This window comes from Vipera ursinii (genome assembly GCF_947247035.1).
Source record: "Vipera ursinii genome assembly, chromosome: 7".
NCBI classification, from domain to species: Eukaryota; Metazoa; Chordata; class Lepidosauria; order Squamata; family Viperidae; genus Vipera; species Vipera ursinii.
In genome coordinates, this window is record NC_139521.1 from 55560296 (window position 1) to 55587825 (window position 27530).

The 27530-nt window shown below is 37.5% G+C and overlaps 1 protein-coding gene across 1 annotated transcript in view; it reads left to right on the plus strand.

The window, feature by feature from the left end:
- Positions 1-27530, plus strand: part of COL25A1 (collagen type XXV alpha 1 chain) — a gene marked incomplete at its 3' end in the record, with an annotated part of 303353 nt that overhangs the window by 138223 nt on the left and 137600 nt on the right. The window contains exon 3 of the mRNA XM_083367097.1: positions 18281-18345. Coding sequence (XP_083223223.1) covers positions 18281-18345 — 65 coding nt within the window. The remainder of the gene's footprint in view (positions 1-18280; positions 18346-27530) is intronic.

Sequence of the window (27530 nt, forward strand, 5' to 3'; positions counted from 1 at the left end):
TTTATTTATTTATTTATTTATTTATTTATTTATTTATTTATTTATTTAATTTGTATACCGCCCTTCTCCCGAAGGACTCAGGGCTAATATTGCAAGTTAGCCAAGTAATGTCTTGGAGCCTTTAGCCAAGGTTAGTTGACAGCTGAATTAGAGATGATATGTTTGGGATACCTATGATTTACTGAAGACCTGAGTGTCATATCTGTCAAGAATTATCTTTTGGCTCAAGTGGTTCTTAAATGCTGAATTGGACATGTTTAGATAGCTAGAGAGGGTGTGTAGATGAGATCTTCTGGAATGTGATGCCTGGAAAGCAACTATAGACTTATCTTTAAGTGTTACAGTAGTAGGATCTGCTGCAAAATGTAACTGTTGTTTTATGAAACCATTCAGAAAACTATACTATATTTTGTTCCCTTTTTTGCTTTTGAGTCAGTGACTAGACAGGTTTTCTTGGCAAGATTTTCAGAAATGATTTGCCATTGCTTTCTTCCTGGGATGGAGGGAGAATGACTGTCCTGCTAAACTGACTATCTACATTTAGTGCATATAACTCTGAAGTTCCTAGCAGGATCCAACAGAAAAGTCACATTTGCCAATAAAAGGGGAACTGCTAAAAAAAATGGTAAAACAGAGAGTGAAAAGGACAACCTAATTTCTATGTAATGTCCGGGGTTTATTTATAACCACAATAATTTTGAATAACTCAGCTTGGCTCCCACAACATAAAAAAGAACTCAGTGGTTTTTTTTAAAGCCTGAAATGCTTAAAAAGGTAAGATAAGTAGAAAAATTTAAGCGGCTTTTTTATTATTATGTTATTTATTTATTAAATTTTTATACTGCCCTTCTCCCGAAGGACTCAGGGCGGTGTACAGGGCAATAAATATCAGAATATAAATACAAAAGTTAAAAAAGAAGTTAAAAAGAATTAAATAATTATGCCCAATATAATACAATAATTAAAACTATGTTAAAATTAGATCCAACCCTAAACCCATCAGACCAGGCCAGATTGTTCAAATAGATAAGTTTTTAAATCATGCCAGAAGGAGCGAAGGTCGGGGGCCGTCCGGAGCTCAACCGGCAAGCAGTTCCATAGGTCTGGCGCGCCCACAGAGAATGCTCTCCCCCTTTTCTATTAGTGTCCAGCAACCTGTAAAAGTTAGGGAGTCTTTCTCCAAAAAATGGGAAGCTTCTTTTAATGAGAACAAAAAGGAGCCCAAACTATGGATTAAAAATGTAACTTCAACAAATAAGGAATACAAAAGAAAAGGAATGATGAGTTCACACCAACCTCTTTATATATATATATTTTTGGGGGGAAGAAAAACATGGAATTTGTTGGGCTATTTGGACAAAAATGAGTGCAAGGATTCCTCAAGGAGAATATGGATAATGAATGGATGAATGATTAGCATCTGTTTCTACTATAGAACATGAGGACAGATACTTCTCTCTATTCCAGAGAGGGAACAGGAACAAGTAAGGCAAAATGATGTAAGAAGAGAAAGTGTTCTAGGACATCTTGGAAGCCTACACTCTAACAAATCATTGGTCTTGATGGCATCCATCCAAAAATTCTGAACAAATATGAAATTTGACCCCTTAGGAAAAATAAGCACCTTGTCAGTGAAGTCTGGCTTAGTGCCAGACAACTGGAAGATAGTTACTATGACATTGATCTTTGAAAAGGAGCAAGGGTTGATTATGAAATTACCGGCCAATCAGTATAACGACTGATCTACAGAAATTGGTAGAAATTGTAATCAAAGAAAAAAACAATTAAACACACAGAACAATCTCTGGTAAACATTAATCAGTATGGATTCCACAAGAATAAATCCTGCTTCATTAATCTTTTAAAACTGTTTAAGAGAGCCATAGTACATGTTGCTAGATGGAACCTGTCAACATCTGTATACTGTAACTAGATTGACATTGCTCTTCATCACAAGCTCTCAAGGAATTAGCCTTAGACTAAAAGGATCTGACCTTTGGATTGCTAACGGATTAAAAAACAAAAAGCAAAGGCTAGGAATAAATGGGAAAGTAAATGAGAATGGGTGTCAAACCCTTTGCAGGTCCTTACTACCAAGAAGGCTAGATTCCAACAGTCTTATAAACCAGATTTACTAAAAGGAAAATGTGGTTAAGTTACAGAACATTGTTAACTAGTGATGTGTACAAATTACCCAGGTTCAAGGATTTTTCTCTCTGATAGAATCTAGTAATCTAAACCATTCTCCTCTATACTTTCAATACAGTAGAAGGAAGATTGATTGATTTAATAAATATCCCACCTTTAAAGAAGCTCAATGTAGCATATGTAGTGCTGCTTCCCCTTATCTTTCCACACACAATACTGCATGGCTGAGACAGCATGATGTGCCCATAGTTACACAGGAATCTTCCATGGCTGAAGGACATACATTATTTAATTTTTTTTAACTTTTGTATATTGTATTTGCCCTGTACACCGCCCTGAGTCCTTCGGGAGAAGGGCGGTATAGAGATAAAATTAAATAAATAAATAAATAAATAAATAAATAAATAAATAAATAAATAAATAAATTTTAAAAAAATACAGAGCATTAGGAACATTTATGGAATGTCGACACTATATAGTGGACACATTCACTAAATGGCTGTCATAGGAAATTTGTGGTGGTGGGCACAATTTTAATGTTCATAAAAAATTATCCAGATAAGATAGGCAAGAAAATGGTAAGTGAGCACCTGTCCAGCCTAGACGAGTTCAAATCACCAGGACCAGATATATTATACTGTACCCCAAGGTTCTCAAGGAACTGGCAGATGTGATCTCAGAACCACTGAACTATATTTTTCAAAGATCCTGGAGCACTGGGGAACTACCAGAGGACTGGAGAAGAGCTGGTGTAGTTCCCATCTTCAAAAAAGGGGAAAAATAGATCCAGGAAACTACAGGCCTATCAGCCTGACCTCAATACCTGGGAAGATTCTGGAAAAGATAATCAAACAACAAATCACCTAGAGCAGGCATGTCAAACTCGCGACGTCACGTGACGTCGAGCGACGTATCGGAACTTTTTCCCATTGCCGAAAATGGGATGGGCGCGGTTTCTCTGTGATGCTCCGGCCCGCGGGCCAGCAGTTTGACACCCCTGACCTAGAGGCAAAAAAGTCATTACTAAAAGCCAACATGGGTTTGTCAAAAACAGATCATGCCAGACAAATCTTATTGCATTCTTTGACTAAGTGACAAAATTAGTGGATCAGAGGAATGGTGTGGATATAATTTACTTGGACTTCGGTAAGGCATTTGATAAAGTAAATCACAACCTACTACTCAATAAGATAGAAAAATGTGGGTGCCCCAGGGCTCTGTTCTGGACCCAGTGCTCTTCAACATCTTCATCAACGATTTGGACGAGAGGATAGATGGGGAACTAATCAAATTTTCAGACAACACCAAGCTGGCAGGAATAGCCAACACTCAAGAAGACAGGCTTAAGATACAGGAAGATCTGGACAGACTTGAACACTGGGCACTATCTAACAAAATGAAATTCAATAGTGAAAAAGTAAGGTTCTACATTTAGGCAGGAAAAATCAAATGCACAGGTATAGTATAGGTGGTACCTTGCTCAATAGTAGTAACTGTGAGAGGGATCTCAGAGTCCTAGTGGACAATCACTTAAATATGAGCCAGCAGTGTGCTGCTGCTGCCAAAAAAGCCAACACAGTGCTGGGCTGTATTAACAGAGGGATAGAATCAGGATCACGTGAAGTGTTAATACCACTTTACAATGCCTTGGTAAGGCCACACTTGGAATACTGCATCCAGTTTTGGTCACCACGATGTAAAAAAGATGTCGAGACTCTAGAAAGAGTACAGAGAATGCTGGGAAAGGTTGAGGGGAATAGAAGAAGGGGACGACAGAGAATGAGGTGGCTGGATGGAATCACTGAAGCAGTAGGCGTGAGCTTAAATGGACTCCAGAAGATGGTAGAGGACAGGAAGGCCTGGAGGAACATTGTCCACGGGGTCGCGATGGGTCTGACATGGCTTCGCAGCTAACAACAACAAATGCGAGTAGATAAATAGGTTAGGGTCCCATGACTGCAGAAAGGCCCGTCACACTGTGCTGGCTCAATGACCTTGAAAGGGAGACGAACACCATCCTGTATATAGTCAGCAATGACTACCATAACAGAGTAAAATGAACCTAAATGAACTCCAGAAGATGGTAGAGGACAGGACAGGACAGGAAGGCCTGGAGGAACGTCGTCCATGGGGTCACGATGGGTCGGACATGACTTTGCAACTAACAGCAACAGAATCAAGATCACTTGAAGTATTAATAACACTTTACAATGCCTTGGTAAGGCCACACTTGGAATACTGTGTCCAGTTTTGGTCACCATGATGTAAAAAAGATGTTGAGACTCTGGAAAAAATACAGAGAAGAGCAACAAAGATGATTAGAGGTCTGGAGGCTAAAACATATAAGGAACGGCTGCTGGAATTGGGTATGTCTAGTTTAATGAAGAAAAGGACTAGGGGTGACATGATAGCAGTGTTCCAATATCTCAGGGGCTGCCACAAAGAGGAGGGAGTCAAGCTATTTTCTCAAGCACCTGAAGGGAGGACAAGAAGCAACGGGTGGAAACTAATCAAGGAAAGAAGCAATCTAGAACTAAGGAGAAACTTCCTGACAGTTAGAACAATTAACCAGTGGAACAGCCTGCCTCCAGAAGCTGTGAATGCTCCAACACTGGAAGTTTTTAAGAAGAGACTGGACAGCCATTTGCCTGAAATGGTATAGGGTTTCCTGCCTGAGCAGGGGGTTGGACTAGTTGACCTCTAAGGTCCCTTCCAACTACTACTACTACTACTACTACTACTACTACTACTACTACTACTACTTATTATTATTATTATTATTATTATTATTATTATTATTATTATTATTATTATTATTATTATAAATGTCCCTTAATATCCATTTCCTCAAATGTTCATTAGTTTCTCTAGTAAGTCATTTTGTGTGTGTGTGTGTGTGTATGTGTTTTAAATTATGCTTGTATTTGTGGATGTGAGTGTTGTTTTTTAAAAAAGAATAGAAAACTGAAAATGAAACCTATACAACTGTATTTGTTGGCATAAATGCCTTCAAGTTCCAGATACATGTAAAATATTCAGATGTTCTTTGTTATAACAATCACAGCCTAGTTTGATGGCATTGAATGAAATCTTCAGTTATATGCGTCTTTTCTGATACAACATTTTGTGCGTCTGAATTTTTAAAAGTTTCTTCTGAATTCTTGTACTCGGGAAGCATTTCTAGATTACATTAAAATAGTTTTGATTTTATCTACTATCTTTCACAAGCTTACATAGATATTATTACAGAAACATTTCAGTGGAGGCAGATATCCTGAAAAATAAAGGAAGAAAGAGAATGGCTTTTATTAACTTTTATTGAGGCCTTTAGATAATTGTTGATTAGGTATTGTTATACTGAAGTGATCACTGGTATTTGAAAATAGTGTTGCATTTATCTGATATGATGCATAAAATTATTTTTAAAATTATCCTGTAGTGAATCATGCTAGATTATATGAATACTTGATATTCTCAATTTTTGAATGCTTTCACCATTCGCTTCTACCTTTCATTTTCCTGTCCTTTGTAACCATTAACAATACCAAGTCAATCTCATGTAACTTCACGGGTGGTTCCAAACTATTTCCTTTTCTGCAGTTAAATTATTTGATACAAATTGTCAGCCACTTACCTACTTACTAATATTTTTATTAGAATAATGGCACTGAATTCTGTCACAGGGCAATGCTATTCCTAAGATCAAAAACATTTCATTCATGGCCTTTTGTGGGTGTATATGGCTACATTTTACATTGGAGTATATGTTGTGGGTGTTATCACCAGGGCTTTTTTTCTCATAGAACGCTCAGAACGGAGTTCCGGCACCTTTTTTGGATGGAACCTTGTAGGGTAGGCAAGGCGACTTGTATGACATGTGTGAGTTCCGGCACCTTTTTCTTTTACAAAAAAGCACTGGTTATCACAAAATGACTAGTGTGTTCAGGAAGACTGGGCCCTTCACTTATTGACTGTCATGAGTTTTAAATATTGTTTTAGACAAAAACATCTACAGTTTTTTAATGCTTTTTCACAGAAGGGAGACATATGTGTAAGAAAAGCATTGGGCTGCAAATATTCAAAATGTTTTTGTTTTCTGATAAAATTGATGCGACCTAGTAGTTGATTCTCAAAGGCATTTTGGCAAAAGATACTCTTTCAGAGTTGGTGGGATTGTAAATTGTACATTAAATAAGTGAATTGCACATTTCTTTGCCTCATTTGCCCTTCAGTTCTATTTTTATTATAAAATGAACTAATCTACAGCTCTATAGGATCCATCAGGTCCTCCTCAATCTTAGGTCCCCTACTAGAGGCCTGGGAGTTTAAAGGTTTTAAATACAGTATCTTAGCTGTTTTCCAGTGTGGCACTCTTTTGAACAGAGAACTCTGATGTTCTTCCTGAAACCTGTTGAAGCCACTCTCCCAGCATAGAATTTACCACCACTGGTATCACTGGGGCCACTTTAGCTTTTACTTTCCAAAGTTTCTCATTCAGCTTCTGGTAGTTCTCCAACTTCTTATACTCCTTCCTGATCTTGCTATCACTTGGCACTACTACATCTATCACCACTTCTCTTCCTTGTCCACTACATAATACTTGGTTGATTGGCAGGTACTTGCCTGCCTGTCTGGATATGGAAGGCCCACAGAATCTTAGTCTGTTTATCTCCACTACTTTCTGTGGAATCTTTCATCTTGTCTTGGGAATATCTAACCCATATGCTATGCAGATGTTCCATGCCAGCAAATTGATTGTGCTGTTCAGTGTATCCTGTTCCTGTCTGCATCTTACACCCTGTCTCTATATGTTGGACTGTCCCTGAATACTCTATGCTCAGTCTGCACTTCATGTCCTGTGTAGTGTTATATACCCCTTCTTCTATGGATCTGGTGTTTAGTGCCTGTTCTTGTGCTGCTATGATCTATGTCTCACTGTTGTTTTTTAGTCCAAGCTTTTCCAGCCACTGGTGGGATTTCCCAATATCTGTTACCTCATTTATCTGTCAGTGATACATCTCATCATCCCAAGATACATGCAGGATCTTGTCTTTCCATGGTTTCTTCTTTCATCCATGTCTACTGTTGCCTCAAACATTCTTTAATCAACTCATCTTGTGGTGCCATCTTACTGATGTATGGCTGGATGCTTTGTCTTATTCTTTGATAGTACTTGGATGATGGTGTCTCCCTTGCCTCCTCATCAAAGTTCCAATGTGACTGGGATACCAAGATAACTGTAGCTGGTCTATGTTCTACTTTGTGGTCTGCTGGTATTTCCACCCCATCAATTTTAACTTCCTTTTCTTTTTTTTTTATTGAAAAGTTTTAAAATACAATTTTCCTTTGAAAAACCCCCCTTCCCCCTCCCTCCTCCCCTCCCTACTTCCCCCCTATCTCCCCCCCTCCCCCTCTCCCTCCTCCCTCCCCTGCCTCCCCCCCTCTACTTCCCCTCCTCCCCCCCTCCCCCCCGACTTCCCAGAGCAAAATACAAGGTATATATCTAAAAAGCAATCATAAACAATCATATACTAACAATTATAAACTCTAAAATCCATCACTCTCTAGCTTATATAGAGTAAACCAATCCTTAACAATACTAAATATGTATAAAGAACTAAAAGAAAAGAAAACTAGCATCATTCCCATCTATGTTCTTCCACAATTCACTATTACCTAGACATATTCTCACTTACACATCACAAGCACCTATCCCTATTAACCTCTCTAGCCAAAATAGGCTATAATAGATAGTTCTTACACAAATTAACCCGCATTAACCCACAAAACTTTCTTCCTCTTCCTCTGTAGTAAATTGTCCATTAATTCCAAATTGAAAATTCTGTTACCATACATATCATCCCAAAACTCTTAAAAACACAACTACCACTTGACTATAAGTATATTGTGGAAGTTCCATAGATTTCTACTGGTCTTATTTTTTTATCTTTTTTGAGCGTTTTAAGGCAGCACGCGTCACCCTCTGTTCTCTAGGATCATCCAAAAGAGTTGCAGCTTGATCTCCTCCTGTACCCTTCTCGTCTATCTGTCCATCTTCATCCTCTTGATGTTCTCCTTCTCCAGATCCCTCTGCAGCTTCCAGAAGTGTTGATGGGGTTGCTTTTAAAACATTGTTGTAAAAATCATGCGCTTGCTTCACAGTACCCAAACAGTACCTTTTGCCATCATACATGAAGCTCAACCCAGCTGGGATCTCCCATCTGAACCTTATATCTCTTTGCTTGAGCTCTTGCACAAGAAATATAAAGTCCTTCCTTCTCTTTAAAATCTTTGGAGGAATTTCTTTTAGAACCAAAACTTCTTGACCAGCAATCACAACTTTAGTATCATAGGCAGCTTGTATAACTTCATCTCTAATTTCCCTTTTTACAAAATAAACCACCACATCTCTAGGCAACTTTCTCTGCTTAGCAATCCACGAATTCACACGAAACACTTTGTCCATGCCTTGTTTTATTTCAGATGCTGGATGGTTCAATACCCCCTCAAAAGCCTCAGAAACCAGCTGCTTTAAATCTTCCTTAATATTCTCTTTTAGGCCTCTAATTCTAACAGCAAACTGCATCTGGTAAAATTGAGCCAGACTCTGTTCGCTATCCATTTTGTCTTTTAAATCTTCAATTTCCAATACTTTTGCTTCTAATATAGCATTCTTTTGAGTCAAGTCTTGCACTTGGTCATCCAGCACCTCCACACATTTAGCTACTTTATGCACTGAGGACAAAATGTCTACCTTCATCTCTCTAAGTTTCTGCTCCATCCTTTCTTCCATTCTCTGCTCCAATTTCTCCAATTTCTCCTCCATCTGTACAAATTTAACACCCATTGACTCCAAAATTAACTGGGTATGTTTTTCAAGATCCTTCGATGTCAATACATCAGGAGAATGCAACGCCTGCAGTAATGATTGTTGTTGCACCGGAGAATTTCCAGCACTCCGAAAAGTTCTAGGGGGAGGTTTAGCCGCCATCTTTTACTTACAATTGTGACGCACTTTCACTTTAAGTTTTAAGCAAAGTCCATCAAGCTTGAGAGTAAAATAAAATAATCCTCTTCATCTCTTCATCTTTCCCTCTTGTACTGCTCTGCCTGCTCTTTTCCTTTCATAGTCTCTCCTTCAAGCAGGGATGGTCGCAGACGCCTGGCTCTGCTCCATAAAGTCCGGAGCAGAGACGCTAGCCAGCTGGGAGCAGCCCAGGCTACAGGGGAGTTCAATCCTTCAGCCGCCCAAGCTCCAAGCTCAGGCGGCCCCGGAGAACTCGACCCCTACCTGGGGGCTCACCCCCTCCTCTTCTCCCGAGGAGGGGGCTTCAAATTCGCCCGAACAGCTGATCGACGCTGTTTCGGGCGAAAAATCACACAGCTGAGCCGCGGGCAGCCCGGGAAGGCTGTCTCCGGCGCCGCGGAGCCACCGGAAGTCACCAACTTCCTTTTCTTTCTTAATTACCATTTGACCCCAATTCTCCAGTCCAATTAACACCCACTGTTCTCACCGTAGATCCATGTTAGGTGGATAAGACAGTTGATGTCTGATTCACTCTTAGTACTGTATAGATATCATCCATGCAGAGGAGTGGCTAATGGTAGTTCCTACAAATGTTCGGATGGTATGGTAGGAAGCTTTAATCCATATCGGTAGACTTGGAAGGGACTAGGATCACATTAAAATAAACCCTTGGTGCACCTAAGGGGAGAAGAGATGTGGAATGTAGTGTTAATAAAAAGCAGATGAACCAGCTGTTATAGAGAGAAGAAACAGAGTTAATTGTGGCTCTCTGTACTCTATTATAGCTATCCTTTTCTACTCACTTTTATTATGTGCTCTTTTTAATCACTGCTTTATTCCTATACTTTGCTACATTATATCACCAAGATTGTCTAGATGTATTTGAAATCAATTAAATGCATGACAGCATTTCTGTATCTTTTTTTTGCTTACCCTAACAAATGGAATATCCTTGCTAAAACCTATTTGCTTTACAAGCAAAAGCTATCTTGAACAGGAAAAATAATTTCTCTTTTATGCTAAACAACTTCAATTTGCATTAGTAGTTTTTCCAAACAGTACTCCCAAGGCAAATAGGACCTACTATATTCTCCCCCCCCAACTTTTTTTTTTCTTTTCTTTTTTGCATTCATTTATTTTGGCTCACTAATGTAGTTACAAATCCCCTCTTTTAAATATATTAGACTTATCATGCAACTTGTTGATAAAGGGTTTTAGGACACTCCTTTGTACCTTACATATTTGTTTCTTACAAATCTATAACAATTAATAAATACCTTGTCTGTATATGTGGGTGTGCCTGTTTAAAGGTTTGGCACAATTCTGCAGCTGTTACTAAGCTCTTCTACAAATGATATACTCATTATGAACAGGGGAATACTTGTATAAATCTTTGAAAGCCATCTGCCTGGCTGGGCTTTGGTAGTCTTTTATGTATAAATGGGTGGCCTGCATATCTACTTTGGTCGAGATTATTCTAGTGTCTGCATGCCTGACACTAAGTGCCACATTTAATATTAAAGTATTGGATTTCACAGTCAATGAAATAAGAAACTCCTGAGTTCAGTGGCCACTTTACATTGTTACTGGCATCACAAAGGTTTTGTCAATCTTGGCTTAAAAATAAAGTGGAATATCAAATTTACTGCAAGAGAGTTCATTTAAGCATAACAAGTCAAGAATTAAAAGGATGTTAATTAATACATACTAACCTCACAGAATAAAATGATATAAATTTTGCTTTGGAGCACTTTCTTTCTCAAATCTCCTCCTCCTCCTCCTCCTCCTCCTCCTCCTCCTCCTCCTCCTCCTCCTCCTCCTCAATATGCAGATACATTATTATCTTCCATTCAAAAAAAGGTACAGTATATGAAGAAACCATTTTATATACTACTAGAATTGGATCCAGTTATATTGTTGCTAGATTTTCTATATCTTATAAAACAAAACATAGTTGACTATGAAAACTTAATGGGCATGTTCACATAGATTTCTTGGCAACAAAAAGAAAGTGATTTGGTATTTCCTTCTTCCAGGAAGTTTTCTACTTTCTAATCTAGTTTGCATCTATGATATTTATCATGATTTTTCTTTCAAGTACTAACCAAGATTGCTTAACCAAGGTTTGCTAGATATTGCTATAAATCACGGGTGTCAAACTCGCAACAGCACGTGACATGTCGCAACATATTGCAAGTTTTTTCCATTGCCGTCAATGGGGTGGGCACGGTTTCGCCATGACGCATCCGTCCCAGGGGCTGGCAGTTTGACATTCACATACTGAAGGCAACAGACTGCATTTACTTAAACACAATACAATTACTTTCAGCCTTGAATACATTTAACATAATTAGGCAGGCCTATGACTTCAAAGATTTCCTTATACCATTCTATAAACACAGTTGCCTGGAATTAAGTTCAGTTCAATTTATTAAAACCTATTTCTGGCTATGTGCACTTGGAACTGTATTAGAACATGAACGAACTCCTAAGCTATTTATTTTGCAATGCAATTGTCTGACTACAATTACCATAAATGTCATTTGGCAACTGCCCTTATAACACAATTAGCAATACAAATCAACTGTCAGTACTTGAAGACACATAAATGAGATTGTTCTTTTGCTAATAATGTTTTTATATCTCCATAAGGAAATGACTTGTTATGACATAGTAGTATCACAAGGGAATGACAAACTGAAACTATGAGAAGGCTTTCATTTCATGCTGGTGTAGAATAACTATATCTACTTGTTCCAGCTGTCTTTCAGTCATGTCTATCAAATACATGACACTGGCTACTTCTGTGTTTGCCGAGATGACTATGTAACCTTGTAAACTATGTAAGTTTTTTTAAAAAGATAGATGTACAAAAGTTCTTAAAAATAGATGAGAATGACCTCATGGGGAGGAACAGGCTTCGTCTCAACCCCGACAAGACGGAGTGGCTGTGCGTACCGGCATCCCGGGATATTCAGGATATCCCACCCCTCATTATGGGGGGTGAGTCATTACCTCCTGTAGATAGGGCTCGCAACTTGGGAGTCCTCCTAGATTCACAGCTCTCTTTAGAAGATCATATTGTAGCTGTAACTAGGGGGGCGTTCGCCCAGGTTCGCCTGGTGCGCCAGTTGCGGCCCTATCTAGACCGGGATGCCTTGCGCACGGTCACTCATGCGCTCGTGACCTCTCGTCTTGATTACTGCAACGCTCTCTACATGGGGCTACCCTTGAAGACCACTCGGAGGCTCCAGCTGGCACAGAATGCAGCCGCGAGAGTTGTGTCGGGGGTCTCCCGATACTCCCGTGTTACACCTTTGCTCCGCGAGCTGCATTGGTTGCCAGTTGTCTTCCGGGTGAGGTTCAAGGTGTTGGTAATGACCTACAAAGCCCTCCATGGCATGGGTCCAGAATACCTTGGGGAGCACCTGCAGCCGGCGTCAACTTCCCTCCGCCCAGTACGCTCCCACAGAGAGGGCCTCCTCAGGGTGCCGCCGGTCAAAGAATGCCGACTGGTGGCCCCCAGGGGGAGAGCGTTCTCTGCGGGTGCACCGGACTTATGGAACCATCTTCCGGTAGAGCTCCGGATGGCGCCCGACCTCCGCTCCTTCCGGCGCGACCTTAAAACCCATCTCTTTAAGGAAGCGGGCCTGGCCTGATGGGATGGGGCGGGTTTGTTATTATGACTTTAATTTTAAATTTGTACTATAGGCATTGTTTAATCATGTTTTAATAATTTTAACTTTTGTATCTGTCTTTTACGTATTGCCCTGTTAACCGCCCTGAGTCTCTTGAGAGAAGGGCGGTATATAAATTAAATAAATAAATAAATAAATAAATAAATAAATAAATAAATAAATAAATAATACCTATTCCAATGAATAAGTTCTGCTGATTCTTCCTTTTGCTCACTTTAGGCTAGACTTGCTGGTTTCTGTGTATCCCTTATCCTGAATTATCAAAGTAGATAATTCTATTAATTTGTTAAATTGGTTGGGTGCTTTCTAAGCATTGAAATTGAAGGATGGAGGTATGCATACACCAATTTCTCCTCACAACAATCCTGTGAATTAAATGAATTTGAAAAATAGTGACTGACATTAAGTCATTTAGTAAGTTCTATGATGAAGGTAGCCTTGAACATAGGACTCTACTATGCCGTGCTTTCTTTAAAGAAGTCAGTACATCATCTCTTTAATCTCAGTGATTCAGGAATCCAGTCTGGACTATAACACTGAGATATTTTTTTAAAAATATGACTGTTTTATCTTTCTCTTTTTCCCTAACCTGACTTATTCCAAACTTTCAACAAATGTTTCTGAAGCCTCTGAGAAAGTTCTGTCTTAAGCCGGAATGAAAAAGAGTTGTCAGCTAGGATTGCCTTTTTCTTATAACAGACTAATACCACTACAATTGACTGGGAAAATGGAGCCAGAATATATTTATTTATATTTTATATTATGATTGTTTATATTTCTTTTACTTAATACATACTGCCCACAACCCCCAAATGACTCTCAGTGGCTTACAATTAAAAATAAACTTAAAGGAAAATGCAACATCTGCATTAACAGAGGGATAGAATCAAGACCACGTGAAGTACTAATACCACTTTACAATGCCTTGGTAAGGCCACACCTGGAATACTGCATCCAGTTTTGGTCACCACGATGTAAAAAAGATGTCGAGACTCTAGAAAGAGTACAGAGAAGAGCAACAAAGATGATTGGGGGATTGGAGGCTAAAACATACAGGGAACGGTTGCTGGAATTGGGTATGTCTAGTTTAATGAAGAGAAGGGTGAGGGGTGACATGATAGCAGTGTTCCAATATCTCAGGGGCTGCCACAAAGAAGAGGGATTCAAGGTATTCTCCAAAGCACCTGAAAGCAGGACAAGAAGCAACGGATGGAAACTAGTCAAGGAGAGAAGCAACCTAGAACTAAGGAGAAACTTCCTGGCAGTTAGAACAATTAACCAGTGGAACAACCTGCCTCCAGAAGTGGTCAATGCTCCAACACTGGAAGTTTTTAAGAAGAGACTGGACAGCCATTTGCCTGAAATGGTATAGGGTTTCCTGCCTTAGCAGGAGGTTGGACTAGATGACCTCCAAGGTCCCTTCCAACTTATTATTATTATTATTATCAACAGACCAGAAAAGCACAGTACAAAACTAAAAACAAAGCAAAACTCAAAGCAAAGCTCTACAACTACTCTGGCTGCAAGGCCTGGGAAAACAAGCATGTCTTCAACAGTTTCCTGAATGGAGGAACCACACGAAACTCTGGGGGAGAACATTCCACTGGTCAGGAATTAGAGCAAAGTAGATGTATTTCTGTGTCCTGCAAGGTGAAATTCTTTAGTCTATGGGACCCAGAATACGGCTTCCCAACTGACTGAACCTGGGCCTGCGGGGCATAGACAACAGGAGAACCTGATGGTGATAACTTGATGTATAAGATTCAAAAATGGTATAATTTTGAGGAAGGACATTTCCTTTATTTCATTCTTATTTTTATGTCTAAGAAATCACTCATAAAATGTGCAGTCAGCTTTGTAGCTTTTTCATGTATTAGAATGGTCTCTTTCAAAAATAGGTAAAGGTAAAGGTTCCCCCGCACATGCGTGCTAGTTGCTTCCAACCCTAGGGGCCGGTGCTCATCTCTGTTTCAAAGCTGAAGAGCCAGCGCTTGTCCAAGGACATCTCTGTGGTGATGTGGCCGGCATGACTAGACGCCAAAGGCGCAAGGAACACTGTTACCTTCCCACCGTAGTGGTCCCTATTTTTCTACTTGCATTTTTACGTGCTTTTGAACTGCTAGGTTAGCAGAAGCTGGGATGAGTTAACAGGCGCTCACTCTGTTACGTGGCACTCGGGATTCGACCCGCCAAACTGCCGACCTTCTGATCGACAAGCTCAGCATCCTAACCCAGTGAGCCACTGCGTCCCTTCACTTTCAAAAATAGAATGCTGCATTTCTGGATTTTTAGATATGTGGACTGACGTTAAAATGATTAATATAGAAAAACTAGAAGCTTGAGGACGTTCTCAAGCTATATAAATAAAAGAGCATCACATAAATCTCCTATTTAATCACATCATTCACGTCACATACTGTATGTTTGGCTGAAAAACTATAGTTTGAAATTAGGACTTCTCTGGTTTAGAAGTATTTATTAGTTAATATACATTTTGTTCTTCTAGGTACTGATGAAGGTCTGTCATCTAATAAAGATTAACTACATTATTTTGAATATAATATGCATGTAGAATATTTTCTATTAGTCAGTCTGTCTGCTTGTCTGTCTATCTATCTATAACTGTAGCATACATCAAAGGAGCACAACTTTTTCCAGAGCAAGGGTCTCACTTGACTTTGAATAAAGGTAGCATGTTGAGTAAACCTCAGCTCTTAGATTTGACTGGAATTAATTAACATTTACACTTTAATTACAATTAAATTGAATTACTTTCCAATCATGCATATAATAATTTTCTATTCTACCACATTAACAGCTACAATTTTGTACAAATTTGGAAATGTCTCTGGGAACTTTACTCCAGGATTTGGGACTACATCTGCTTGGGGCTTCATATTTTGTTCCCCTGCTAAACATTACTGTTAAAATCTGACATAAGACTACTTTTTCAATGGCACTTTTGTAATAAAAAATCTTCTCCATGAAAAGATATCAAGTAATCATCTGGAAAAGTTTTAATTTATTTTTTTGGGATCATTTTACTGTGTGCTATTAGACTGACAGTAAGTGGTTTATTATGCTGTAATGTGTTACAATCAAGAACCTATTTAGAAAGGAATATATGCATCAGACAATTAAGTACTGTGAATTTAGTGTATTTTTAAAATACATTCCTATATAAAAGAGTAAAGATACATGGGAATAACTTTATTTATTTATTTATTTATTTATTTAATTTATATACCGCCCTTCTCTCAAGAGACTCAGGGCGGTGAACAGGGCAATACATAAAAATAGGATACAAAAATTAAAATTATTAAAACATAATTAAACAATGCCCATAATAATACAGATTTAAAATTGAAGTAGTAATAAAATCCCACCCCGTCCCATCAGGCCAGGGACTGAGGTGGTGGTGGTAATATTGCCTGAGAAATACTTGCATACATATTAAATTATATAACCTAATAGCAAAATATTCTTCAGAAGAGTTCCATTTTCATCAGCTTCTGGAAAACTATTAACAAAGCTGATTTAGCTTCAAGTAGAAGACTATTCCACAGAAATGGAAAAACAGCACCAGTAGGGCCTCTTTGCCTTATAAAATGGGGAACCCCTTAAAGATTTTCCTGAGATGAATCCACTGATAGGAATAATTCTGCTAGGAAAAGACAGTCCCATAGGTACCAAGATGCATAGCTATAAAGGGTTTTGTGGATTAAAACCAACACATTAAATTGCAGCTAGAGATCTACTTGTAAGTTAATGCATTAGCATGACACAGGTGTAATGTGCTAATGGAAATAAATGTCACACCTGGGATTCTACTATATTTGAATAAAGAACCTGTCTCAAGTTGTCCTCAGGCAGGCTGATAACTAGAGCATATTGATAGGAACTTTATTAAAAGTGAAAAATTTTGTGGAATGATGGAGTTGCCCATATAAAGAAAATGGCTTATGCAAAAGAGTTTCAATTTATTTCCAAACCAGTTAATCTTGATTTAACTCAAGAAACAGAAAGTATAATATTTTATGGTAATTCAGACATAGATGATACATGTTTATGAAGAATCAGAATTACAGTATGTTTGCTACATATAGATTTATATTGTTATTGGCTATCCTGGTGGCATATATTAATAATTTCAAAGCAAAATCAAGTAAGTCAGGAAACAGACAACAGTGAATTGAAATTAGCCAGTTTCCTCCTTTGAGAGTAATCTACAGTGTAATACATACCAGTGGCAGGTGGACTTATGCTGGATTCCAACACAGAACCCCCCCAAAAAACACTTATATAAACCTAAACCTTGTCTTTATGCATTCCCACTACTTTCTTAATTAGTCATTAAAGGTAAAAGGTAAAGTTTCCCCCGCACATGTGTGCTAGTCGTTTCCGACTCTAGGGGCCGGTGCTCATCTCCGTTTCAAAGCCGAAGAGCCAGCGCTTGTCCGAGGACATCTCCGTGGTCATGTGGCCGGCATGACTAGACGCCAAAGGCGCACGGAACGCTGTTACCTTCCCACCGTAGTGGTCCCTATTTTTCTACTTGCATTTTTACGTGCTTTCAAACTGCTAGGTTGGCAGAAGCTGGGACGAGTAACAGGCGCTCACTCTGTTACGCGGCACTCGGGATTCGACCCGCCAAACTGCCGACCTTCCGATCGACAAGCTCAGCGTCCTAACCCACTGAGCAACCACGTCCCTAATTAGTCATTATTCCAGGCTAAATAGCTGGATTTATCTGAACAGAAGGCAGGAATATAGAGAACATAAACAGGCAAAAATAATCAATGGACACTTTGAAAGTTAAAGATAATGGGAAATAGTGTCTCCTCTTCAAAGAGAAGTAATGCAAGAGGATATGAGAGGTTTAAAAACAGGCTTGTTATCATTCTGAACTGTAATTCCTGCTTATTCAAAAACTGTCAGATATTTTCTATGACTATTATTTCATTCTGTAAGTATAAGTCAAATGTGTTTTTTTTTAAAAAAATAAAAAGTATATGGCTACCCGAATCACAAATAGATGACTCCAAGCACCTTACAATATTCTTCTCCTTTAATTGTAATCTCCCAGTGTCCAATTTTTAAAATTTTAACTTATTTTTTAAAATATTCAAAAACAAAAGTACTATCCAATGGAAAACAAGGGAAAATCTTACTTCAAATTTATCTGGACCCTTAGTACATTTGTAACTTTCTAAAAACAAAGTTTTAATTACCCCTTTGCTATTTATTCTCAATTCTTTTGCTAAGGATTGAAAGAAACTTACCCAATGTGTCAAACTTGTTGATCCAAATATCTCTTAATAACTGAAAAACAGTTAACAAGCAGTTTCTGAAAGAGATTAGAAAACTGTATTCCAATATTACCAATTATATAATATTTTCTTTTCAGGTCCTCCTGGTAAACGAGGTAAACGAGGGAGAAGAGGAGAAACTGGTAAGTTTTTAAACATAAAAGTAATGCATTTTCTTTGGATAATATAAAAATATTATTTCTGGTCTGTTTGCAAATAGATTAAGTTAATGATGTTTATTGGCTGCCTTTGTTAACTCAACAACTATACTCAATGAGGGATGAGAGATTATTATAGAACACAAAAGGGATAATAAAACAGGACTGCCTTGAACAACTTCTGCCCTATAGATAATTGGGGCTACAGCTTTTCAATCTTTTGCCACTTGCCATGGCAACTGATGCACTTGAGAATGAAATTTCCAAGTGCCTGGAAAGGGGTCTAGGCCAACTCACCTTGGAACAACTTGCCGCAGAAGAAATGGTGGAATTAAATCATTAAAGAAAGCATGAAAAGATGGGATAAAATGAAATGTGAATGACAAAAATTAAAATAATTTTTAAACTGTTTTAAATAATTGAATTGTTCTGTTGTGAGTTGGCCCGTGGTAATTTTACTCTTTAGCTCTATTTGCATACACTGTTATGTAGTTCAACAATAAAATAATCAACATAAAAGGTATAAAACACAACATAGAAATTTATTCCTCATCATTGGATCAGAGGTGAAAAGAGCAGGAAAACATCATGCTTGTGTCACATACGAATTAAATTTTGGGGATTTTAATAAGGGATTTCAATAAGGTATGCGTTTAAATATATGACATTAATAAAGAAAACTAAATTGTTTTCTGTTAGGAAAAAGATCCTGTGTATTAAATATATCTTTAGATTAAGGCCAATAAAATCAAGAAATTACTTTAGCTGATTAGTATCACATTTCAATATCCACTGTTCTAAATGCCTTTTTGCAACATGAAGTCAAGAGAAAAAAGAAAAAATAATAAAGTCATTGATCTGATGGTTATCACTACCTCTTTTAATAAGGCTAAAATAAATATTTTATGTTGTGTGACAGTCTCACGAATGGTGTGTAAAAAATTAGGAAAATGTCTAATATTGCTTCATTTTAAGAGGGATCTTGCACAAGAGAAATAAAAAAGGAGAGGACATTTAAGAATAATTTTTGGCTCTTTTTTCATCTTGGCAAAAATAGATGGCAAAAATGTAGATCCAACCAACTCTACCTTTATTCTAAAATGAAATGCTATGGGAAAAAATTAATATGAGTTTACTTGGGAGATGGATGGTAGAATATAAGGTTAATGTTACCTGAGAAGAATATAAATGTTAGGAGTATGGCACTTCAGAATGAATTAAAAAATGGTTTTAAGCCTTACCTGACTTTTTTCAGTCCTTAAAGTAGAATTTAAGGAATTCTACTTTAAGGAATTAATTCATTAATATTAATGTAACTCTTAAAACAGCGATACTGTTTTAATGAATAATGAAAAGGAACTACATTTATATAAAATCTGAAGCACTATTTTCAATGCTGTATTGATGCTGAAAATAATTTTAAATAATTAATAGTGATCATGTTTAGCGATGAATAATACTAATCTTCAAATAATATTAGTATTTTAAAAGCTCACAAGTCTATATGTATTTCTTCTTTTCTTCTGTTTTCTTTTCACAGGACCTCCCGTAAGTACAACTGTTGTACTATTGGATCTTCTGTTTCTCAAGATTAGGAAAAAAGGTGTATTCAATAATGGGTAAAAGTGACCAATATGTTTAAAGTACCAATTTCTGTCCAAAAAGCAGTCAGTTGTATTATTAGCAATTTTTAAACTTCAACTCATTTTGAGGGGCAAGGAGAAAAACACATTATTTTTAAACTTAATTTCAAAACTTGTGTGCATAAATATTTAATATAGTATGCTAGATAGAGCAATGAATATTTTAATTTTATTTTATAACAGCACATTATAATGTTATAATAATATTTTGCCTCAATTTGTTAAAAAAGAAAAAGAATGGAAGTGCTCAGCTGAAGCCTTATCTATCCAAAAGGCTACATGATGGTTTAATTTATGTGATTTAAAAATGTAAATGTATATACTAATCAAAATATGCTAAGTTTGTATATTAAGTAAAAATGGCTTACTGATCCTTTATCCTGGAAAAGGAATTGTCAGCAATGGTGCCAGGGATCAACCTCATAATATCTTCCACACCATGCACTCTTTCAATATCATCCATCCATTTCATTCCTTTTTTGGACTGAATTAATAGTAAATCAATAAAAACTACATTTTTTATATTCTACAACCTTTACTGTACAATAAAATCTCAATGTAGGTGACCATTTGTGGGGCGTCTGCAAATTCTGAATTCATGTTTTTTTGCCATTGCCGGCAATGGGGTGGGCATGGTTTCTTCATGATGCGTCCGGCCCATGGGCTGGCAGTTTGACACCACTGGTCTACATCATTGACCATATTTAACAAACAAACCATAGATTTAAAGACCATTAGGCATTAAACAGAGATGAAATCTAAAATCCATTTCACAATTGTTTTACCAACAAGCAGAATTCACATATAGCCTATTGCTAAATTTTGGTTGGTGAGTGCAGTGCAGGTGGGACAGGGTCGAGCGCTGCTTATTGGATATCCCAGGCTTACATCCAACTGGCCATCACTGCTGACAAATGAGGGGCAAGGGGCCAATGAGCTGAAGTTGTTGCTGGGCACCTCCAGCCCCTGCCTCCTGTCCTCATGCCCAGTGGGAGTGCCCAGCTGGGCTGGGGTGGGCTGGGTCTGAAGTGGTGGGGGCCAGCCCCTCGCCATCTCCAGGGTGGCCCCAGAGGTGAGATCTAAATGTCAACGTGTCTAACATCGAATATTTTTGCTTGACAAGAGATGAAGAAGCAGCTATTTCATATGTTAAACTTGTGTATTGCTTTAAAAGATAGGGTTAAAGAAGATAAGAACTTGGCGGATTGTCTTAACGGAAGGGAAACTGATTCTTTAAATTAATTGGAGAATATGATTAATGACAAAATTAGAAAGGTGGAGAATTGTGTTTAATATATTGTGCAAGGGGGCGGAGATTTCAGATTCCAGATTCCTTCAAGCAAACATTTGCCAGTGTATTAGACTAAATAAAGAACTTTTAAGTTAAACAATGCCTCAGAGTCACTTGAAAAACCCATACGTCGGAAACTTGACACTAAACACATCACGGGCCGTATCTGTCCCACAGGCCTTGAGGTTGACATGTCTACTTTAAATTATGCTTGTCCAACCTTTTGGATTGCCCAGGCTGCATTGAATGAAGACCATTGTCTTGGGCTGCATATAAAACATATTAGATAGTTAATATATATAAATAAAAAAATTTCATTTGCTTTTTAGATTTTTTTTATTAACCTGTGAGGCCGCGTTACTAGTTATCCAGGCAACCCATAGGCCATGGGTTGGACATGCCTTCTTTAATGTATTATTGGTGACTAGAGGAAATTGCATTAAATTGTTAGTAATAATAACAACAAACTACTTGCTAGAATGTCCATCTTGACTCAATTTTAAATGAATCGGAGTTCCTTGGCTAGGAGTACTTCTCCCATCAATAGCAACACAATGGTAGATATCACAACATACCATCCATGCTTTTCCTGGGAGCTGCTCATTATTCTTCACATTTGGAAAAAAGGCATTTCAGCTTTTGCTACTACAGCAGAGAAATAGCTAAGTTTGTGGAGGCAATCCAACAATACTATGAGAGAAACAGTAGCTTTCTTCAAACTATCCATTCAGTAGAACCATCAAGAACTATTCTGAAGTTTTTGTGAATTACTTTTCATAAAACATCATTTCAGGTAATCTGTTTTCTCCCTCTGTATTATAATGTCTGGCTTAGTAGATTTTCTTTCATTTGCAAAGCACATTGTACAACTGAATCTCTCATAGAAATGAAGATATTTATGTGTGGATTTATCAAGGCATATGGTGGACTTTGGTTAACTTTGCTTGTCTTGCATAAGAGGTAACTGAACTAAACTGGTACAGGTGCTCTGCACATATGGATAAAGTCACAAAAATCTTGAAGATAAATTTTTAATTATATTTTAAGATTCTATTTCTCATCTCCTTATCTCTGTAAGCATATGTACCCTCTTCTCATTTAGTATTCTGTTCCAATGACTTGGTTTTTATTCCTAAATGAGAGAGAGAGAGAGAGAGAGAGAGAGAGAGAGAGAGAGAGAGAGAGATCATGGTTATCTCATTCAAGTAAAGTTCTCTCTGTCCCTATATTTTTCTGAGTTGCTTTTCTCTGCAATTCAGTGCTTCTATAAAATGTGCTAATAGGAAATTAATAGAGTCAGCTCTGTGACTTTAATTAGTTTATTAGATTCCTCTGGCTCTGCTCCTGTCTGAAACTGACCAGAACTTAATCAGTTTCACACTGAAGGCTTTTGTTATTAGATCCACAAAATTTGGTCTTAAATGCCCGTCGTGTTGGTTGGAAAATGAAATTTTTACTAGTGTCATCTTTTTGAATGACTGGTAATCGAAATAGTGTCTAAATGAGACTAAAAAGCATAAATTCACTGAATTGAGTATCATTGCTGCACTTCAATGGTTAGCTGGCCTTGATATTGGTATTTGAGCATAGATCTTTTTAACATTTATATTTTATTGTGTTTTATTAATCTAGGTGAAATGTAAATATATATTGCTAGTCCATGAATGATATGCCATGTGCTAAATAAAATAAATGGGAAACTAGACTGAAATATTACATTTATGTAGCAATCATCTCCCTTGAAGTCAGTGGGATGTACCTACTGCTGCCGGCGTCAACTCCCCTCCGCCCTGTGCGTTCCCACAGAGAGGGCCTTTTTAGGGTGCCTCCGGTCAGGGAATGTCGACTGGCGGCCCCCAGGGGGAGGGCCTTCTCTGTGGGCGCTCCGACGTTATGGAACCAACTGCCGGTTGAGCTCCGGATGGCATCGGACCTTCGCTCCTTCCGGCGCGGGCTGAAGACCCACTTATTTGAACTAGCTGGTCTGGCCTGATGGGGTTAGGGTTTTTTAATGGTTTTTTTACTGTTTTTATTGTTATTGTATTTTAATTGGGCATTGTTTAATTTCTTTTTAACTTTTGTATTGTTATTTATATATGCCCTGTTAACCGCCCTGAGTCCTTCGGGAGAAGGGCGGTATAGAAATTGAATAAATAATAATAATAATAATAATAAATACACATTTTAAAAAGTTTTTTGTGGATTTTATTCTGCTACTACAGGGGGCGGTGCTTGCCTCTGTTTCAAGTGATTGAGCCAGCACTGTCCAAAGACATTTCCACGGTCATATGGAGTGGTGTGGTAGCAGTTAAGACATTGGGCTTGTCAGCTGAAAAGCCGGCAACCCAGGTGCAAGACCTGAGCAACAGGGTAAGCTCGCATCCTCGTCTCAACTCCTGCCAACCTAGCAGTTTGAAAGCATGCAAATTTGAGTAAATAAGTAGTTATCACTTTGGTGGGAAGGCAACAGCCTCCATTGATGTCATGCTAGCCATATGACCACAGTAATACAGTATACATATAGCAACATTGATATTCTGCAAGTTTTGATGAAGAAAATTTGAATTCCAAAATACTTGTTATCTTCCCCATCTAATTGTGGTCTATATGTTCTTCTCTTTTGTAAAAGGAGACATCAGTGTGCTGAATTACATTTCCAATTAATGTACAGAATAAATACAGAGTATCTTACATCATTCAGTGAATACTTAACCAATATTATTTAATTTCATCTAACTCAGTCAGTGTCAACCAGGAAGAAATGGCTATTCAGTAACTATTCAATCATATATTTATGGAAAGCTTTTATTAACCTGGTTTTTTCATTGTCTTTGTGTTAACTATGGTTGAGTAGGATATACAAATTTGTCCTTTTATTTTGCTGAAAATTTTCTTTATTTTATTTAGCAAATTTGTACACAGAATCATGCAACTAAAACTACCGGTAATTGCATACAGCAATATATGTCTTGGAGTCAGTATAACCATTATATGAATTCTGTTTATTAAGTTTAAACATTCTTAAAAGACATAATAATTTAAAACATTACTTGAAGATTCATCTTGCATATCACTTTTATTTATTCAAACATTATTTGTGGGGAACTTCATCTGTAATTCCTACAGCAGGCTTGTATTCTAATAGAGTTAAACCTTACTCATAATTAATAGGTTTTTTTTAAAAAAAATAAAGCTTGCTACAACTGCATTTTTCTAAGAGAGGTGAAACTGAGTTTGTCTACTGCTGTAAAAACAACAAAGGATCCTGTAGCGCCTTCTAGACCAGAGTTCCTCAACCTTTTGGACACCAAGGACCGGTTATGTGAAGAGAGATTTTTCCACGGACTGGAGAGGGCATGGTTTTGTGTGTTGCCTGCAACCCACAGATGGGGCTTTGCTTGTTTTTTGCAGCCCAGTTGCTGGCATGCCGTGGCCTGGTACTGGCCCACAGACCAGGGGGTTGGGGACCCCTGTTCTAGACTAATTGATTTATAATGGCATACTTTTGTGGTCTACAACCTACTTCATCTGTGGTCTACAAAAGCTAATGTCACCCTAATGTGAAGTCTTAGATCCCAGGACATAGTTTGTTAACTTTTAATAATATGCACAATAAACTTCTAAAAATTACTTTGTAAGTACTTCTGCTTTGTGCTAATTATTTAAATAGCCCTACATTAGTGCAGGCATCCAAGAAAAAATAGCACTACATTAAGAGTGTCATTAACTGTAATATTCCTTAACTAAGTGGCACCTTTTTGTCAGTGTTATGTACAAGCCTGAAAAATTTCAGACTTCAGTGTATTGCAAAGAGGCACTGCCATCAATTATGAAATAATATATTCTGGATAGGATGGCAGATTAATTAATCTGAAATAAAAAAAATTCCTTTGAAGTACTATTTCCATTCATATATAAATACATTATACGAGCACATAGCAGACCATAAGTATGGATGGCCATGTTGGTTCAATATTTGATTTCTCATTGTGGCCAGCTATATGCCTTTGGGTATTGCCCCAATTTCTCAAGATTGTCCTAGCAAAATTTGGCAGCAAAATGATGATTTGGCCATGCAATTTCTTCAGTTGTTTTAAAATAGTAAAATTAAAACATGAGAATATGTTCTCTTCATCTGAAATAAAAAAGAAAATAATAGCAATTAAGAATAACAGAAATAATAGGAAATGTGCCTGGCTGTTAAGGTATTGATTCAAATCAGCAGGTCCATGATAAAATCAACTGAATAATAACCAAAAATATTTATAGTATATTCACAAGCACACACATTTCTTGAACTTTTATTTTTTTAATCTCAATGCTCAATTCAGTTTTAGACTTCCTTCCAATCTCTGGTTTAATCTTGCACTTCTTTACAGGACCTTAATTTCATTCTGCTTTCACAAAGCAAGAGGAACTAAATGAAAAGCACATCCCTTGAAATCCAAGATGTTAATACCTTTAAACAGAACACTGTTTCCTTTCACACAATCTTCATATTTTTAAAGAGGATTACCGGTATTTACTCTTTCTGCCTGTAATACATTTCAAAGCAGACCTTACATACATTTTGTTTTTCTTCATATACATCAATGACTTCTTTTAAAAAAGAAAAGAAAAGAGCTGTCTCTTGAGTCATATCAATGGTTCATTATGTTTCCTGCCATTTTTGTTGTGCTTCTTGGAATAAATAGAGACTATGCTCTTTTGGTCTTGAGATACTTGACTTATAGTGAAATAGCCTACAGTTCATTATTATTATGGTTGGTTGCAGTCAGCCAGATGTTTAAACTGGACTTGGCATTCTTATCCACCTATCAAGTCCTTCCCAAGAACCTGGAATAGGCAGATGTTATTCAATAAGTATTCCAGTTGTTTTGGCATTGCACCCAAAGGCAGCTATAACTATGGAACATTGTGTTTTGTGATTTCTCCAGATACTGCAGAACACTTTAGCTTCTTCATTTTCAATTACTTTTTCTATGTTGTGATTCCACCAGTTTTTGCTTGCAGCAAACTGTATTTCTTGCGGATCTTCCAATGCACCATTGTTGCTACTTTGTCATGCGGTGGTCTGTAGTCTGTACAATTTTCTTGCAGCAGCTAAGTAGGTGACCCGCTTTTCTTCAGATTCTTTGCAGAGACGGCATTTGCTGAATGTTGCTGTCCACTCTTATCCTGGCTTTGTATGCATTTGTTCTTAGGGCCTCTCAATCTCTTTCTTCAATTTTCCTGTTGTTGTCAGATCTTTTATTTGCTTTGTCTGATTTTTTTTAAATGTACTGGCCATGTAATTCTTTATCTTGCCATGTGTCTTGTCTGCTCTTCATTTGGCCTTTCTTACAGGCCAGTTTGGCCTCTCCAAAAATTTTTATTACTTACAATCTTATATGGCCACTTATATCATACAATGATTCCTAGGTGACTCACAACAATCCATAAAACATAGTTAAAAACATATTTTTCCCCAAGGCACCAAATCATATATTCTCACAGCTGAACATCCCCCCCTCCATTCTACCCTAATGCTTGGGGCATGGTCCTCTGGAAAACTAAAAGGGTACTATGTAGACTGCAAAAATCTATATTCCCAATAGATGGCAACTCACCTGAGTTCTGTACTTCACTAGGTGGCAGCAAAGAAATACAGAAATATGTATCCTCATTTACGGATTATTTCAATTGTGCAGCCACAGTTGTGCAGAACAGTCAAGACAGGTTCTCTTGTATGGAGAGCTATTTATGCACAAGTGCTCACATCTTGCTAAACTGCTAAAGGGTTCTACTCAGAAGTATGTTTTTATTTCAGACAGGTATTCTGACTTCTGATTGGTAGTAGTCTTGATTGATTGAGCTTTTAGCTTTCACTAAGAGTTAACCATTCAAACTTTTCATAGACTGGTGTAAAGAAGTGGATTAGAGTAGGCTTCACACAGCTGTGATTACTTATGTTTAATATACTTCACCAGCATAGCCTCAGTTTATACGCCTAATCAGTGCTATAATGCAAGACCAAAATTTCAAAATAAATTATTTTAAAGATCAGTTTTGAATGAAACTAATTGGCTGTGGTTTCTTCAAGTAGTGCAATTCATTAACCAGTCTTCAATATATTCCTAAGTAGGAAATTACTTAAACATTTCCATTTCCAACTACTGGTATGTGGATCATTTATCTAGGCGTTCCTCTCCCATATACAGGATGACAGAAAATAACCTATTTTGACTTTTTGTCCTTCAACTGTGCAAAGTGTGAT